General features: G+C 45.2%; 1 protein-coding gene across 1 annotated transcript in view; it reads right to left on the reverse strand.

The window, feature by feature from the left end:
- TBC1D8 (TBC1 domain family member 8) overlaps positions 1–18,022 on the reverse strand; it is a 108,897-nt gene that overhangs the window by 50,575 nt on the left and 40,300 nt on the right. Inside the window, exon 2 of the mRNA XM_081155825.1 lies at positions 16,768–16,878. Within this exon, the coding sequence (XP_081011951.1) occupies positions 16,768–16,878 (111 nt within the window). The remainder of the gene's footprint in view (positions 1–16,767; positions 16,879–18,022) is intronic.

An 18,022-nucleotide genomic window follows, 5' to 3' on the forward strand; every position in this document is an offset into this window, starting at 1 on the left:
CCCTTCCTCTCTCTAAAAGTCAATAAAAACATATCCTTTTTAAAAATTCTCTACCTACTGGGGGAGAGCTTGCGATAGGGAAAGACAACTCTAAAACAAAACGAAGCCCAAACCTCAAGAGAGAAACTACTCACAAAGCCCATCGCCGAGCCAGTGCGGCCACACTGCAGCCCACCCTGCTGCCTGCGCCTGAATGCTGAATAGAAGGCATGCTTGTACGCCTCTCCCAGCAAAGACAACTGGTGTAAGGAAACTTTTCCACCCTACTGTCTTGTATTTCCTACAAAAGTTGCCAAGTGGCAGGGAAATTTTCCAAACTACAATTTCCTCTGCAGGGAAGTCTTATGATGGGCTTCAAAAATACCATAAATCAATGCAAGCTGACTGCACGTCTCTGACCTCCAAGGACTAGAAAGCCTTCCCCCGCACATAACACATCAAAGCTCTGAGCCTACACTGTAGCTGTTTCTCAAATTACATGAAGCAGCCCATCAGAAAGCAGCTTTTAAAAAAATGAAACAGAATAGAAAATAAAATGCATACCACTTTACCAGGGCAACTACTGGCCTGTGAAATGCCTGTTAGAGTATGCACAACACACAAATACATTAGTCTGTCTGTGGGTCATGGTCAAAAGAAAGGCATGGACAGAGTGGCGGAAATGTAAGAGACAGGATAAGGGAGTGAGGATGTGTCATCCACTAACGGGGCAGAATGGCAAAAGGCGACAAATTAACTCAACACCATAGCAGTATTCCCACGCCTGTGCTGTGGGCCTGAACCTGCCCACCCAAATTCATAGGAGGAAGCCCTAATATCCAACGTGTTCGTATCTGAAGATAGGGCCTGTACGGTGGTTAGCTAAGGCTTATTAGTGTCATCAGGCTGAAGCCTGATCCGGCAGGATCAGTGTCCTCGTTAAGAGGTGGATGTGCAAGCGGCCGGCGGAGGGTACAGCAAGAAGCTGACTGCACAAGCCAAGGACCGAGGCCTCAGGAGAAACCCATCCTGCCCGCAACATGGTCTTGGACTTCTAGCCTCTCGACAGTGAGAAAATCAATGTGTTGTTTAAGCCACCCGTCTGTGTTATTTTGTTTAGAAGCCGTAGCAGCTTAGCACAGCTCTCTAAAACCAAAATTTATAGGAATACTGTAGATTATAACAGAAGTCCAAATAGGAAAATTACATTTTGTTTTATTAAGACTCCTAATTTTGCAGAAAAAGACTTTTCTATTTTCTAAGAAAATTAAAGTTCAGTGGATCTTAAACATTACCCATGCACAAAGTCAAAAATCAGATTTATAAATCCCCAGGCAAAGCTAAAATACAGTATGAGAAACCTCAATTAAGACCACAAAACAAACAACGCTGATAATTTATCAATAAATGACATAAAACTAAGTTCTAGGAAAGACAGCCAGAGGTGGCAGATACAAAACATTTTCTGAATGTCTACCATGAGCCAGGCATGCCGTATGCTTATGCTGTTTATGAAAACAGCACAGGGCAGGTACTGTGATCTCCATTTTCTAGGTGAGATAACTCAAGCCAAGAAAGTCAGCTTGAAGGTCTGGTTTTTCTGGTTCTATCTGTAACACACTGTGGAGACAGAAGGGGGGCTCCCAACAGCTGAGTCACTTAGAAACACACACAATATTTATCCTCTTCGGCTTTCCCCAGAGGTATTTTCAGGAAATAAAACAAGCACCTTATGGACTACACCTACAGCTTCTGCACAAACACAGCCACAAATAATTTGACCAAGCTTCACTTTCAAAAAGCAACTGTCGCCCGGCTGGGCGTGGCTCAGCGGTTGAGCGTCGATCTAGGATCCAGGCGATCGGGGTTCGATTCCCGGTCAGGGCACATGCCCGGGTTGTGGGCTCGATCAATGACTCTCTCATCATTGATGTTTCTATCTCTCTCTCCCTCTCCTTTCCTCCCTCTGAAATCAATAAAGATATATATTAAAAAAAAAAGCAACTGTCTGTCTCTGCATAATAAATATGCAATTGACTTAAGTACCTTCTCCAGCCACTGAGATCCTAATTTACAATAAAATGGGCACTGCATGAGCACAGCTCAGATCTGTTCCTTTGTAACAGTAAAATATTTCTCTACTGACCAAACACTGAACAGTCCACTGTCTAAAAGCCACATACGTGCGAAAGGGCGAATTAAAAGTGTAGCTAACCGTCCAGGCAGCGTTATTCCTAAATTCCACTCGACACGCATCATGCACAGAGTCACTGAGAGGCAAAATCACAAATGACGGGGTCAGGGTTAGACCAAAGCCCTCGGTGTTCAGAAACCTCATATCCTGAAGTAAATAATCTGTAGTCTGGGGCAGCATCTTCACAGGAACGGGGGAAGAGTCAGTATCAGTATCACACCCTCATGACCTACAGGATTTTTACCTGTGTGCATTTCTCACTGTATGGTTTAAGAAGATAAGTTCTAAACCTTTCTTTTATATAATGTCCTTGCCTTTTTTGCCTTCAAATTAAAATGAGTCCCTGCGACTATTTACAATAAGTGAAAAACAGATAAAATCAACCTCCTTAATACTGAAAGTGAAATAGATTTTTAACTTGTAATTGAAACAGTCACTTAAATGTCCTTGTACTGGCACCATTAGCAACACTTCTCAGAAACAGAAGCAGGGAAAGTAGCAAAGACGCAAAAAATTTGACCTATAACCAAAAATAACCCAATCAATAGAAACAGAAACAGAAAAAACACAGATAAAAAATCATTAGACAATGACATCAAACAGCTATTATAAACATACTCCACATGTTCAAAAAGCAGACCAGCATGAGGATGGTGAGAGGCTAAATGAAAGATATACTAAAAGATCCAAATCAAACTCTCGGGTAAAAAACAGTCTGAAATAAGAAATATACTGGATGGGATTAAAAGTAAATTAGACATTGCAGGGGAAAAAGAGTGCAGAACTTGAAGACATAGTGATAAAACCACCTAAAGTGAGAAAGAGGAAAACGATCCAACAAGGGAATGAGCAGGGATTCGGTGAGCTGTGGAGCAACAAACAGCCCGAGAGCGTGGGCGAGCCCCAGGAAAAAGCAGGGGAGGGTCAGAGAACAGAAAAATATATACACGTTTAAAGAAATAAGAACGGAAATTTTTTTCCAGTTTGATGAACACTATAAACACACAGATCCAAGAAACTCAAACCCCAAGCAGAGAAAGCATAACACATCATAATCAAATTGGTAAAAACCAGTCAGAAAGAAGAAAAAGACAAAATATTTACTGAGGAACAAAGAATAACAGTAAACTTATCAGAAACAATGCAAGCAAGAAGACAGAACAACAGCTTTTAAAAGGACCAAAAGAAAAAAATTAATTTCACAGAAAAGTTTTCTATATGTATTACTGTAATTTTAAATTTTTACTGAATAGGTCTAATAAATGAGTGCACTCACCAGTCACCACGAGTAAATAGATGCACACGGCTGGGCCGTGGCTTAGTGGCTGGAGTGTGGCTCAGTGCATGCGGAACACCGGCCGGTGGCATTAAAACTGCTGCAGAAAGTCACCCACAGGACAACAGAACCAGTTACCGCAAGCGATGCGGTGTGATCAAGTGCTGACCATTTGCTGAACACTGTTTACGAGCAGTGACTCTTGGATTTAAATACGTAGACTATAGTTGTAGATAGGTAATATTTACTTATGTCAGTGAAATTACTGCAGTGTTTTTACAACATATGGCCTATTCGCTAAAATTTGTTAAAAATAACAGCAAATTAATAACAAAAAAATAACCTGTTAACTTAATTATAAGCAAATCTTGGTTAAAAGCATTTTAAAATTAACAATGTGTTAACTTTCACATATGACATATGGACCAGAAATTCTGTCTGTTAAATCCGAAGTCCCTTAAGTCAAAGGTCCGCAAAATGAAGGGTTTACTTTATGTCTAAAAAAAATGTACAGTATCTTGATTTAAAAACTACTTTATTGCTAAAAATTGCAAACCATCATCTGAAACTCTAGGGCATCAATCTTTTGGGGGGTGGAGGGTGCTGCCTCGACGCTGATGGCTGTGACTGGGGATTGGGTGGTGGTGGCTGAAGGGGGAGGGGGGCGGCTGTGGCAATTGTCTAAAAGAAGACAAGTCAGGTTTGCAACACAACTGACTCTTCGCGAACTATTTCCCTGTCACACGTGACGCTGCTTGATAGCATTTTATCCACAGTAGAGCTTCTCTCACAGTTGGAGTCAGTGCTCTCAGACCCGCAGCTGCTTTCTCAACTCAGTTTACGGGATCTTTTAAATCCTCCGTTGTCATTTCAGCGTCCTCACAGGGTCTCCTCCAGGAGGAGGCGTGCGACTCTTGAACACTTAGACGCCACTGCAGGTTTATCAACTGGCCTAATTTCAACACCGCTGAGTCTCAGGGACAGTGAGGCCTGAGGAGCGGCCGAGCGACGGGCCCTGGCCCTTGTGGAGCTCTCGGAGCACACAGATTTCCTGATGAAGCGCACTGTCTTATGAGTACAGCTCCTGGTGCCCAAAACAATTACAAAGTAACATCAAGGAACACTGACCACAGGCACCATAACAATATAATCAAAATGGGAAAGTTTGAAATAGTGCACAATTTACAAAAATGTGGCACAGAGACACCAAGTTCAGCAAATGCTATTGGGAAAATGGTGCTAATAGCCTTGCTTGGTGCGGGGCTGCCACAAACCCTCGATTTGTAATAAAAACGCAGTATCTGCAAAGTGCAATAAAGCAACGCACAGTAAAACAAGGTGTGTTTGTAATTACAGAGAAAATAACAATTTTAAATAGTATTTTGGCTGTACGTCCATAGTTAAATATATTCTAATACCAAATAGGGCTGCAGAAACTTAAATTTCATTCAGTACTCTCTTCCTGTTAATAGCAATATTGCTATTATTTAAAAATAATATGTTTTGGGGGATGGATGTATGTATGACAGATAGATTATAATTATGTAAATATTGTTAGAAACCAAGATTTTCAATGAGTAAGAAAACAAATATAAAATCAAAGTTGTTATAACTGTAGTTTTACAGCAGAATCAGGAAGGTAAGTATGAACTCATGATTTGCCACTCTTTTTCATAACATACACTTCTTAGTTCCTACTCACTTACCGTTCCCCACTACAAGGAACCAGGCGACTTCGGAAGAAAAGACAGTTCCCGACAGGAGGCAGGAAATGCACCAGACGGGCGCGTAGCACCTTGCTGGCCAGAGAGCAAGGAAGCCTCGCAGGTGAGTCGGTGAGACTAAGTCACAGAGGCACAGGAAGGAGTCGGGTGGGCAGAAGGTGGTACAATCCAAATACCAAAAGGGACCATAACTAACAAAAGCACACTGAAAATATAAAAACTCATGGGCTACAGTGCTCATTCTACAATACTTTCAACTTTTCTATGTGTTTGAAAATCTTCGTAATAAAATGTTGAGAGCAGGGAACAGTGTCTTTAAAATGATACTGAAAAGGGAGAGGGAAGAAGGAAAAGGAAAGCTAAGACCTAAACCCTAACTCACGTGTCAGCACTGGACACTGCAGGGCACCAGCTCCTTACACTAACAACCAGCTTTAAAGGACAACAGCGAGGACTCCCTTCCTGCTCTTCTGGACGTACCACGTCTCAGGGTGACCAAGCAGCGCTGTTGATGAGCTCAAGCTTACCCCTGTGAAAGGACTGGTCAAATCAGAAAATCACCATTTTGTGACCTAGAGGGAAGAAATGAATTCAGGTGATGGCCAGGACGGGTGAGACACCAGACGAAGGGGATGGGAGGAACGCAGCGGAAGCCGGCCCCCGAACTCATTAGCTGTCCGAGCATCGCTAAGGGTACGGCTCCAGGGACAGGCGCCTCCGGAGAGGACGGCACGAAGGATGGAAACCATCTGTTAAGTATTCCTCGTTTTAAGAGCTGAGCCTTTGTGAAGACCTGGTTTCCAGGGGACGTGAGGACTGTGGAGTGAGCTAGGCGTTGCCTTCAGGACGCGAGTGGAGCCGGTGAACAGGCCGCATCAGCACTGGCCCCATCCCGCACCGAGCCAGTGCCTCGGGAACGAAGCAGGGTGGGAGGCAGGGGAGGCTTTCTTGACTAGAAGAGACAACCAGATGGGGGCGCAGCTCTTGTTGAAGAGGGATGAGCGCGCCAAACCTAGGAAGGGTTCTGGAAGCAGGCAGGAGGCTTACTATGCAGCGATCCACAGAGTGCTAGTCAGCTCTACGTAACAAGGCTGGGGAAGTGACGTAAGAGGGACACATATCCTGAGGGGCTCACTAGAACATGGACGGGTGAAATGTAATTTCTAGGATTTGCTTTAAAATACATCAGGAGGGAAAAGGCTCAGAGAATGAGATAAAGTAAGGCTGGTAAAACCTGGATTCTAATGTACTGCGTGATGGCCCTGATGCGCCTGCCTGACCATCCTGATGCACCTGCCTCATGGTCCTGAACCACTTGCGTGATGACCTTGATGCACCTGCCTCATGGTCCTGATGCACCTGTGTAAGGTCCTGATGCACCTGCCTCATGGTCCTGAAGCACTTGCGTGATTACCTTGATGCACCTGCCTCATGGTCCTGATGCACCTGTGTAAGGTCCTGATGCACCTGCCTCATGGTCCTGATGCACCTGTGTAAGGTCCTGATGCACCTGCCTCATGGTCTGATGCACCTGCCTAATGGGCCTGGAGGGTTTCATTATACTGTTCTCACTACTTTGGGGTATGTTTGAAAATATTCATAAAAGGATTTAAAACTCTTAACAACAACAAAAAAGGCATAAGCTTGGGTCACTGACCTCCACCGAGAAGGAATATTCTATAAAATCAGAAGTGAAGACAGAGCAAGAAGAGAGACAGAGGGTTTCACACTCCCTGAATTTCCTTATTTTTTAAATCAGGATGACTCCCAGCCCCAGGCAAAGTGGTTATATAAGGTTCCAGTTCATGTCAAAGAAGCCGGAGAGAAAAGCGAGCTTGAAGTAGGCCCTCTGGGATGTCAGGAAGCCAGCTGACACATCCGGCCCGGCAAACCTGTGGGAAAGGGCACACTGGGGCACAGCAGCAAGTCAGAATACTCCTCACACTCCATCCACTCTTCTGAGTGTTATTAAGGAATCATTTAATAAAAAGCCATTTACGAAAGTCATCTTATTTTGAAACCCATAAGCCTCAGCCTCTCACCTACTAAAATGAAAGAGATCAAACTAGACATCTGGTCGGATGCCTCCAAACGGCTTCTTTGTCAAACAAGCCATGCTCCATGCAGAAGGCAAGCAAACTGTAAGACACATACTAGAGAAAAGTCTGATTCCGGCTTAAAAACTTCTGAAAGATTTTGCACAGGCCATATTTATTCTGAAGTATGTAAAATAAAAGAAAACCAAGTCAGGTCTTAGGTAAGGGAGGCTTTATAGGAAGGAATTATTGCAAGAGGGAGAAAAGGAACTACTGCAATAGAGCGAGGGGACTGTTGCAACAGGAAAACTCACAGACCGAAGGGTCTGCAAGTATCTTCCTGGTTTAAAAGCAGCTTTTTAAATACGTTTCTTGAGCCCTGGCCAAGTAGCTCAGTTGGTTAGAGCATCATCCTGAGGCCACCAAGGTTGTGGGTTCAATGCCAGTTCAGGGCACATACAAGAGTCAACCAGTGAATGTACGAATCAGCGGAACAGCAAATCAATGTTTCTCTCACTTCCTCTCTCCCTCAAACCAATCAATCAATAAATATTATTAAAATATAATTTTTGACCTCCAAATTTATTTAAAGTTAGACTCAGAATTTGCCTTTAAAAAACTATAAGCAAGCAACATCTTTAATGGAAGAGCACCTTCAGATACGTTTAATTATTTGAGCATAAACAAAACTGCTTTATTTAAACAGTAAGAACCTGGTAAAAGAACTCCCTAGCATAAAAGAAGCATTAGCATGGCACCACTCAGCCACCCTCAAGTGCAAATCCCACGTGGGAAATGCCACCCCGTGCTGTTCTAAGGAAACCCCAAGTAACCAAACATGATCATGGCCCTCGCAGTGAGTGGCCTCGGAGTGTGCCCCCAGAAAAGGCTGACTCCCTCCCGCCTCAAACACTCCCTTGAAGCACACAGTGAGTTCTGTTCTTGGAAAAGATTTGGCTGGCCCTTCCTTCGTTGCCCTGGCACAAAGTTCACCAAGGCATTAATCTGATCCATGCCGGAACATTTCCTCCCGTAATAAAATTCACTCTCCAAAGACAAAGCAAACAAGGGCGTGGGCTACAAGAAACTAAAGCTCCAGCCATGGTCAAGGGCATAGATAAGAGACGGCGGCACATCAAGAAGAACCTGTGAGAGAACGTTCTGTAAGCTGCGCCTGGGCACCAGGGAGGCCCCGACACAGAACGCGCCCCTGGCAAGGCACTCAGCAGCCTGTGCCTTGCTTCGTCCCACTCCAAAGGCAACAACCCTGCTAATACGCTGTCGAGAGGATCAATGAGCAGTGTACACGAAAGTATTTTTTAAACTGGAAAGCATAACTTGTGATTCTCAGTTTCTTAAAACATTTGCCACATTTTGATTAGCAAAAATATCAGAGCTTCCTTTAATGATCCTTGAAATTTCAAAATCACGTTTTCCCATTTTTTATATCTAAAATATTAGCTACTTTTTTTCAAACTACATACATACCCCCTCCCAAGATACAGATACGCCTCTGCCTGGTCAGGTGGGGGTCTCCCCTTGTCTGCCTGAAGCTCTCTTCCCTCTGCTGCTGTAAGGTCCTATCACGGTGGTGTCACGCAACCCGCTACCACCTGGCTTCTTTCTTTTTTTCTGTGTTCCTTCTCTCCCTGATTTCACTCAAGATCATGGGACCGACAGAGCTAGGAATGTGAATACTCTGACTTACGCTGCCATAAACAGAATCACAAAACTACTCAGTGCTCTGGAGTCCAAACTCCTATCTGTAAAGACACGAGTGCTATGCACAGGCAACCATACAAAGCCTTGGGTTTTTCATAAAGCTTCTGCAACCTTGGCCCTGTTCCTGGCAGGACACACCCTGGCTGCCTTCTAAGCCTGGCAATCAAGTGCTCTTTCAGTAACCAGAAAAGACAATTCACCTCATATATCAATTAATCAACATTAAAAGGTCAAATGATTGCATAATCAACTCAACTTCTGGAATAATCTAGGCAGATAATCCAGAGTCTTGCCTGGGTTCTTCTCCTTCCTAAAAACCAGGCAAAGACCACAACTAACCCATGTTTGGGGCCATGGTAAGAATAAAATGTGTGTGTTAATAACACAGCAGCAGCACTGAGAATCACCTACCAACAGAAACAGGACACAGTAAATAAATCACAGCCTGGTGCGGCCTGAACTTCTCAACCACAGGACAAAGCACAGGCTGAGCCCATCCGACAGAAACACGGCAAGAGCATCTCCTTGTTCCTCCAGGGCCCCAAAGAGCTCTTCACAGCTCAGGTGTCATTCAGTCAAAAGCCGCCCCATCACACGCAGGAGCCCTGGCCCTTGAATGCCCACCTGGTTTCTCCCCTCCTCTCCTGACCCTGACTAGGAACTGGCTCCTGGATTCGACTGTCCTGGTTCCATACGCCATGTCCTTGGTGTCCACTTATGCGCCAGTCCCTACAGATCTGTTTCAAAAAGAAAGCCAGCATGCAAGGGAACATGATCCAGCCTTAAAAAGGAAGGAAATTCTGACACAGGCTATGACATGGATGAAACATTACGCTTAGTGAAATAAGCCAGACACAAAAGCAAATCAAACACTGTATGGTTCCATCAACAAATCAAACACTGTATGATTCCACTTACATGAGGCTCCTAAAGAAGTCAAGTTCACAGAGAAAGGAAGGAGAATGGAGGTTCCAGGAGCTGCAGGGAGGGAGGAGTGGACATTTGGTGTTTAATGGGCAGAGTGTCAGTTGGGAAGACGGAAGGAGTCCTGGAGATGGGTGGTGGTGATATTACACAACAGTGCGAATGGGCTTAAAGCCACTGAGCCACGCACTTAAAATGGTTAAGGTGCTAAGTTTTATGTTATGTATACTTTACCACAACAAAAAAATATTAAAAGTAAGATCCCTGTTTTGACATCAACAAAATGAAAAGGGAACCTACCATATGGGAGAACATATTCACCAATGACTCATCAGGTAAGGGGTTAATCTCCAAAATATATAAGGAACTCATACAACTCAAAGCCAAAATATATAAGGAACTCATACAACTCAAAGCCAGTTAAGAAATGGGCAAAGGACCTGAATAGACACTTCTCCAAAGAGGACACAGAGATGGCCAAGAGACAGATGAGAAAATGCTCGATGTTGCTAATCCTCAGAGAGATGCAAATTAAAACCACAATGAGGTATCACTTCACACCTGTCAGAATGGCTCCATCAACAAATCAACAAATGACACGTGGTGGCGAGGGTGTGGGGAAGGGGAACCTAGTACACTGCTGGTGGGAATGCAGACTGGGGCAGCCACTGTGGAAAACAGTGTGGAGGGTCCTCAAAAAATTAAAAATGGAGCTGCCTTGTGACCCAGTGATCCCACTTCTAGGAATATATCTTAAGAAACCCAAAATACCAATAAGAGAGAACTTACGTGCCCTTATATTCAAAGCAGCATTCTTTACAATAGCTAAGATCTGGAAACAGCCCAGGTGCCCATCAGTAGCTGAGTGGATAAAAAGCTGTGGGACATTCACACCATGGATACTACGCAGCTGTAAAGAAGAGGATCTCATGCCTTTTGGGACAGTGTGGAGGGACCTGGAGAAAATTATACTAAGCGAAATCAGCCAGGCAGAGAAAGACAAACATCACATGATCTCGCTTATGTGTGGAATCAAAAGAACAAAATAAACTGACGAACAAAATAGGACCAGAGGCATGGAAGCATGGATCAGACTGACAGATCTCAGAGGGAAGGGGTTGGGGAGAGGCCAGGAGGAGGTGAACCGGACCCTGAATGAAGCCAAGCTCCTCAACGCCTTCATCGCACAGCAGCTAACAAAACCACCGCGCTCTGCCAGGCACCTCGCCTTCCTCCCGTGTTCCCCACAGCCAGATGCCCCACAGGGACCACACCTCCCGCCCTCTAGGGAACACCCAGCAGTCCAGTCCCCACTGACGCTCTGGGTTCTTCGATCTGGGTTGGACATTTGTGTTCTCCTTAGTTGCATTTCCTGGGCTTTTGTGACAATCAATGGAGCTTAAAGAAAAAAATAAAAACAACCCAAAAAATCGAAAAAGATTATCAGACTGGGGAAAAAATGAAAACCCATCATGTGTTTCTTGAAAGAAAAAGATCTAAAATTTAAAACTCAGACATAAAGTAGACATGAAAATCATACTTTGCAAACATTAACCGTATTACTACCAGAGGAAGAAGGGCCGAGACAAAACACTACCACCTGAGATACAGAGGGACCTTTCATAAGCATGAAACTTCCATTTTGCCAAAAGAGATATAAAAATTCCAGCTTAATAAAAAAACCAGGTCCCTGTTTTGCAAGTCTTTCTACTGCTCACTGGTCCCGGTGGCTCACTGCAGAGCTCCGGCCCGCCTGCGCTGGCGTGCGGGAGTCTGCTTTGGGACTCCCGCACCCTCCCTCCCATCCGGGAAGGAGTTCTGCCTACAGAGCCCTCCTCCACATCACCGCTCACCAGCCCTCTGCTCTCGACTGAAGGTCAGTGGCAAACATGACTCTGAGAAGTCTTTTATCAGTAGGGAAGGGAAAAAAAAGGAAATGATAGTTGTGATAAGTTCTGGAGAGCCTGAGTGCGAGCACAGAGGAAGCAGCTGGCAGGGTGTCAGGGAGGCCGCCCCGATGGGGGACATCTGGGCTGTGGCCTGAGTGACAGGGCATGCTCCTCTCAACACACGAATGTCTGTCTGGCCTTGGGAGTCTTTGATCCATGTAAATTTAAAAATAATCATAACAGCAACTTATCTCTTATCTACTTCCAACCACAGTCATCCACTGATCTCTGCTGCTAAATAATACTATTGCTCACACATGAAATTACCTATCTACTCTTCCACTTGCTTAAAAAGAAACAGAAAAGAAAAAAAAAAGTTCTCAAGGCTCTCCTATGTCTCCCCAAAGTGCCATGCGAGCAGCCAAAATGAAGACAAACCACCCTTCAGGCCAGTCTTCCTGTCCCTACCCACATCCTGGTGCCGCCCAGGCCCTCCCTACGTTCCTGCTTTGCTTTCTCTGAGACTTGAAACCCTGGGCAGGGATCCTTTCTCAGTGCTCAGAACAATAAAATATTAAATACAGTGAGTCAATAACACAGTGTTAAGATGCCCAAGTAACTCCCAGAGGAGGCCTAAGTATCTAAATCAATACCACCAGCCCAGACACAAATACCCTCACCCTTCACTCTTCCTTAACCCAAGAAAAGCTGCACCAAAAAGGGCAGAGGAAAGTGCAGCATCTACAGACCTGCTGTGGGTCAGATCCAAGGCAAACGCCCAGCCGCGTGGCGCAACAGAGGGGAGGAATGGAGCCTGCTCAGTATGCCCGCGCCGCTGGGCGGGGGAGGAGCGTAAGTTGCTGCAGCCCTTAGGCAGGCATTTGGAGAGATGATGATGGATATAGATATATAGCTACATATATACATATCCTTTTATATATCTGTACACACACACATATATATCAATCATTCTAAACATACATCCCTTTGATGCAATTCCTTTAGTATGTGCTCTCCAAGGGTCCTGTGTTGTCTCGCTGTCCTAATTCTTGTTCCACCTGCACCTGCCCATTTCCAGGTTGCCATCTGTATTCCCCACAGCCCTGGAAAGCCAGACGGAAGGAAGCCCCTCACACTAACTGCAAACCCTGACACCAAACACATGTCTGGTACAGGGCAGGCATCAAACATTTCAAATAAACAGACTTTGGGGATTGTGAGTGTCCTGGAATACTTAAGTGCTTGGATGTTCATTTAAGGTTTTAAAATACTTTAAATATCAGAAACAAGGAGCTAATAAAGGACTAGAGGAGTAAATTAGGCTACAGCGATATGGTTGAGTGCTGTGTGGCCATTAAGAACTACTCTGTTGGCCCAGCCGGGCGTGGCTCAGCGGTTGAACGTCAATGTAGGATCCAGGCGATTGGGGTTCGATTCCCGGTCAGGGCACATGCCTGGGTTGTGGGCTCGATCAATGACTCTCTCATCATTGATGTTTCTATCTCTCTCTCTCCCTCTCCTTTCCTCTCTCTGAAATCAATAAAGATATTTTTTTAAAAAAACTACACTGTTGCCCTGGCCGTGTGGCTCAGTTGGTTGGAGCTTCATCCCATAAACTGAAAGGCAACAGGTTCAATTCCCAGTCAGGGCACATACCCAGGTTGTGAGTTTGATCCCTGGTGAGGGCATGTAAGGGAGGCAACCCATCAATGCGCCCCTCTCCCTCCTCTCCCTAAAAAGAAATTAAAAAAAAAAAAATCAATAAACATATCCTCCAGTGAGGATTAAAAAAGAAAAAGCACTACACTGTATCCCTGTGGTTTCAAGGAGCTCCAGAAGCCCTGAGTGGCTGCTGTCAGTGTCCTAGGCCACACGTATTCAGAACTGAGCAGAGTCCCCACACTGCGGATGCCCCAGGAGCCAGTCTAGTGAGGAGGCAAAAATCCAAACATCCCCATCAAAAGCCTCAAATTCAGAGCGAGGCCAACTCCTTTGCCTGAGTGAGAGAAGAAATAGGGGAAATGGGAGAAGGGAACAGGGTCCTGTCCCTCGCATCCCATGTCCAGTCCAGCAGCATACCAGTCCTCTCTGTCCCCAAAACACAAGTTAAAGTCACACTCACTATGTCAGTGCAAATAACACAGGCCTGGTTCTGGGGTAACGGCCAAGCATGAGCACCATGGGAAGAAACACACAGCACCCAAGCAAAACACTGGAGAGCAACAGAAGAACAAATGAGCACACGGTGTTCAAGCGAGATTCTGTCCGGGAAGTAAACGGAACACTCAGGGCAGCAAGGGAAATGCTCACACATGCTTCACACTCCCAACCATATAATTGAAACCTGAATAAAACAAGAGCTGAGAGGTGAGATGGTGAAATAACAGAGATGAGAAGGGAGATTAGAGACCTAAGGATCGAACTGAGGATCAAAACAACACAACAACAAAATCAGTAAATAAGTTCAAAGCAGCTGAGTTATTAACTTAGAGAAAGGGTTATGAACAGCATGGAGAGTGCAACTGAAAAATACAGATAAAGAAAAGCAGAGAGAAATGAAAAGCAGCCCACAGCTGTCCCACACAAAGTGTCTTAACACAGAGAACCCAACACATGGAACATGCGCTTTAAAAATATAATACACACAGTGTGAGGCCGGAGTGGCTCAGCTGGTTGGGCATTGTCTCATGAACCAAAAGGTCGCCAGTTCAATTCCCCATCAGAGCCCATGCCAGGATTGCAGGCTCGATCCCCAGCAGGGGGCATGCAGGAAGCAGCTGATCCATGTTTCTCTCTCACATCGAATTTCTCTTTCCCCCCTCCCTTCCTCTCTCTCTAAAATCAATACAAATATATATATATATGTATCATAGATACACAAAATGATATAAGAAAACTTCCTAAAATAATTAAAGAACTTAATCTGCATATTGAAAAAGCACATCTAGTTCCAGAAAAATTTAAAACAATTGTACTCAAGGCAGTAACAAATTATAACCGTGTTACTAAACCTCAACAATCAAGACAGTTGTATGCACAAAAAGCACATAACCCAACAGGGGGAGAAAATCAGATCAGCCTGGGATTTCTCCTACTGCAGTGTTAAATCCTGAAAGACCCCAGAGCGACTGCCACCAAAGTCTAGAATAGGGCCAGAGACTCCCACACCCAGCATGGCGTCGTTCAAGTCCAAAAGCAAGGGACGAACATCTGCAAATGCAAGTCTTTGTTGGGGGAAGAAAACAGGAATGGAGCCAATTAAGATATGGGCCAATATAAAACAGAGCTGAGTAAAAGCACTAAATTAAATAGAGAACTGATCCAAACAATAACAGAAAGCACGGTCAGAACAGAACGGGAATTACAGTGTAAAATCAATAATGAAACTTCCACCATGAGACAGAGGCAAAGCAGGGGAGGGGCAGGAGTCCACGAGCAGTCAAAATCGAAAGAAACAGTTTCATAACACTCAATTCTCACCTTGCAATGCTTTCAAAATCTCTTCCCTTGACCTTGAGTGAGCCTTTTAGAAAATAAGCTCTAGTATTAAAGATTTATTTGAAGTTCACATGTTTTCTTTGGTTTCACTGCAGCTTCTTTTCTTTTCTTGAAATCAAGTAAAAATGTAATACTTTTATGAGACAATAGCACTGTCACACAGGATGCACTCCTATAAAGGCGCTTCTGTCCCCCCACAGCTATCCTTGTACCTGTCCACACACACTGTAAGCTGTCGGAGGGACGGGAGCCCAGCGTGAACAGGTCACCTGGATGGCTAGGATGTGGGGCCAGAGCTCATTTCTTCTTTGCACCTTTCACTGCTAGCTGATGTCTTTACACTGAACGTGCACCATTTTTGCCACTTTATGCAAATACAGACTAGTTGTCTTAATTTAAACAACAAAACTAAATGGACTAGAAAAGACAACATTCCAAGACGTCAACAGCAGTTAGTATTGGATGGTGGATATGGGTGACAATTTTCTTCTTTGTACTTTTCTGTATCTTTTCTGGAAAAAAAATAGCCCAAGATTGTTGAAGAATGCGAGGTGACACTGAAAGCCTGCGGTAGCTGGTAGAATGTTAAGACAAAAAGTAAAACGAAAACCTGTGTGACTCTGCAGAGCGGTACACAGAAGAGGGGTTCACAGTGGGCAGAGGGTTACGGAGGATTTGCTTTTCCTTCTCTCTTACCTAATTTTTAATTTCTGGAAGGTGAACACTTATTATTTGTGTAATTAAAAAGACTCCTCTTGGTTTTGGTGTTTATGGAAGGGCTTCTCAGGTGTGAGGATTCCCAGCCTCCGAGGGGCTTGCGTGGTGAGGGGGTGCACCGGTGGGTGCGTGCAGCAGGGGCTGGCCCTCGGTGGACAGGGTGAGGTGACGCCTAAATTACCGCAGGTCCCAGCAGCTGATGACTCCATGCACGTGTGGAAGAAGGGGGTGAAGGCTGCCCCACAACAGGTGTATGTGCCCAGGGACATGTGTATGTCAGACACAAGATTAAGAAGCATATGGCAGGTGCCCCAGGCGGTTTGGCTCAGTGGTTAGAGCATCAGCCCTAAGGACTGAAGGGTCCAGGGTTGATTCCAGCCAAGGGCTGTACCTCGGTTGCAGGCTCAGCCCCGGTTGGGGCGCATGCGGGAGGCAACCAATTGATGTCTCCCCCCACACACACTATTCCTGAAAAGCAATGGGAAAAATATCCTCGGGTGAGGATTTAAAAAAAAATAAGCCAATGGCTCATTTCATAGGCAACAATCTCCGGCAGCCTGGCAGAGCATGCCGCTCGGAAGCCTGGCACGGCCCAGCCAAGCTGTCCACGCTGAGTGCCTCTATGCGCTGCTGATGCTTAAAGAAAACAAGAGAGTTCAGAGGGCAGACGGGACTTGGGGTCCCCTCCCAGCTCCGGCCACTCACAGACACGCAGCGTGCTCAGGCCGTCAGGCTGGAAGGTTCCAACTGCAACAAAACTCACCCGTGGCTGCGGCGCACTAAACATCTGATCCACTCAGTAACTCACCACATGCTATAGGAGAATAAACCTGGGACCCAGGAACCTGGAGCAGAATTCGAAATGGAGCCACCCGTGCACTGGAATCCAGCACCGCGTCCAGGGCACCTACCAGGCGACCTTCAAAAGAAAGAAGAGAGTACACATCTGAGCACGGGGCGACCAGCCAAGCACCCAATCTGCTCAGATGTACTGAAGCAGCAGCCCCTCGCCCTGGCCCGGTGGCTCAGTTGGTGGAGTGTTGTCCCAGGCACCGAAAGGTGGTGGGTTCGATTCCCAGTCAGGGCACATACCCAGGGAGCAGGTCTGACCCCTGGTCGGACAATTATGGGAAGCAACAGATGGACATTTCTCACATCAATGTTTCTTTCTCTCTCTAAAAATCAATTTAAAATAAATATATCCTCAGGTAAGGATTAAATAAATTAATTAATAAATACTAAAATGTCGGAGCCTGTTTAGCCAGCACAGGGCTTCCAAAAGCCCTCCACTGTCAGTCATTCAAGAGCAAACTAGTAAGGAGGCAAAAGCTGAGCAGCCTAAGGCATGACTGCTATAAAACCCATGCAGCCTTCCTGTCTTCTTTCCCTAAAGTCACTGGATGGGACAGATCAAGGTCGTTGTAGGGCATGGGATACATGGGCAGTTGGAGCCTGGAGAACATGAGGAAGGCACCTGCCAGGGAGGGAACTGTGGTAGCAACAGGAGGACTGATCAGATATGTGAATATAGTAAGAATCATGGAAGTCAGGTTCCTCAGCGGTAGAGGAGGGACCTGCAGACACGGAAAGAAACTAGAAAGAACACTGTGGTATTGGATAGCAGTTGGATGTACTGGGTCACAATGGGAGGTCAACTCATTTTAATACAGTACATTTGTATAAAAAGAAATACAGACAATGTGTCAATGAATATGTCTGTGCATAAATAGATAAACACATACATGCACACACATATACACACAGACATACCGTCCCTAGTTCCGCCCACTGAGGGGCTCTCAGAGCAAGCACCCGGTAAGCAGTGAGCACACCTGGCCCCCAGATTTTGCTTGTAAACACTATTCCCCATTAGAAAAACCAGGCTCCGTGAAGAAATGGTTGATTCCAGGGCTGGAGCAGCCAGGTACAAGATGAACTTGGATTATTTCTTGTACCAGTCCAACGGATGCAGAAGCCGGCGCGAAGAGGCTGCCACTGGCATATCCGAGACCTGCTGGGCATCAGGTGTATTCTCAGACCACAATGGAATTAAACTAGAAATC

This window comes from Miniopterus schreibersii (assembly GCF_964146895.1).
Source record: "Miniopterus schreibersii genome assembly, chromosome: 13".
NCBI lineage: Eukaryota > Metazoa > Chordata > Mammalia > Chiroptera > Miniopteridae > Miniopterus > Miniopterus schreibersii.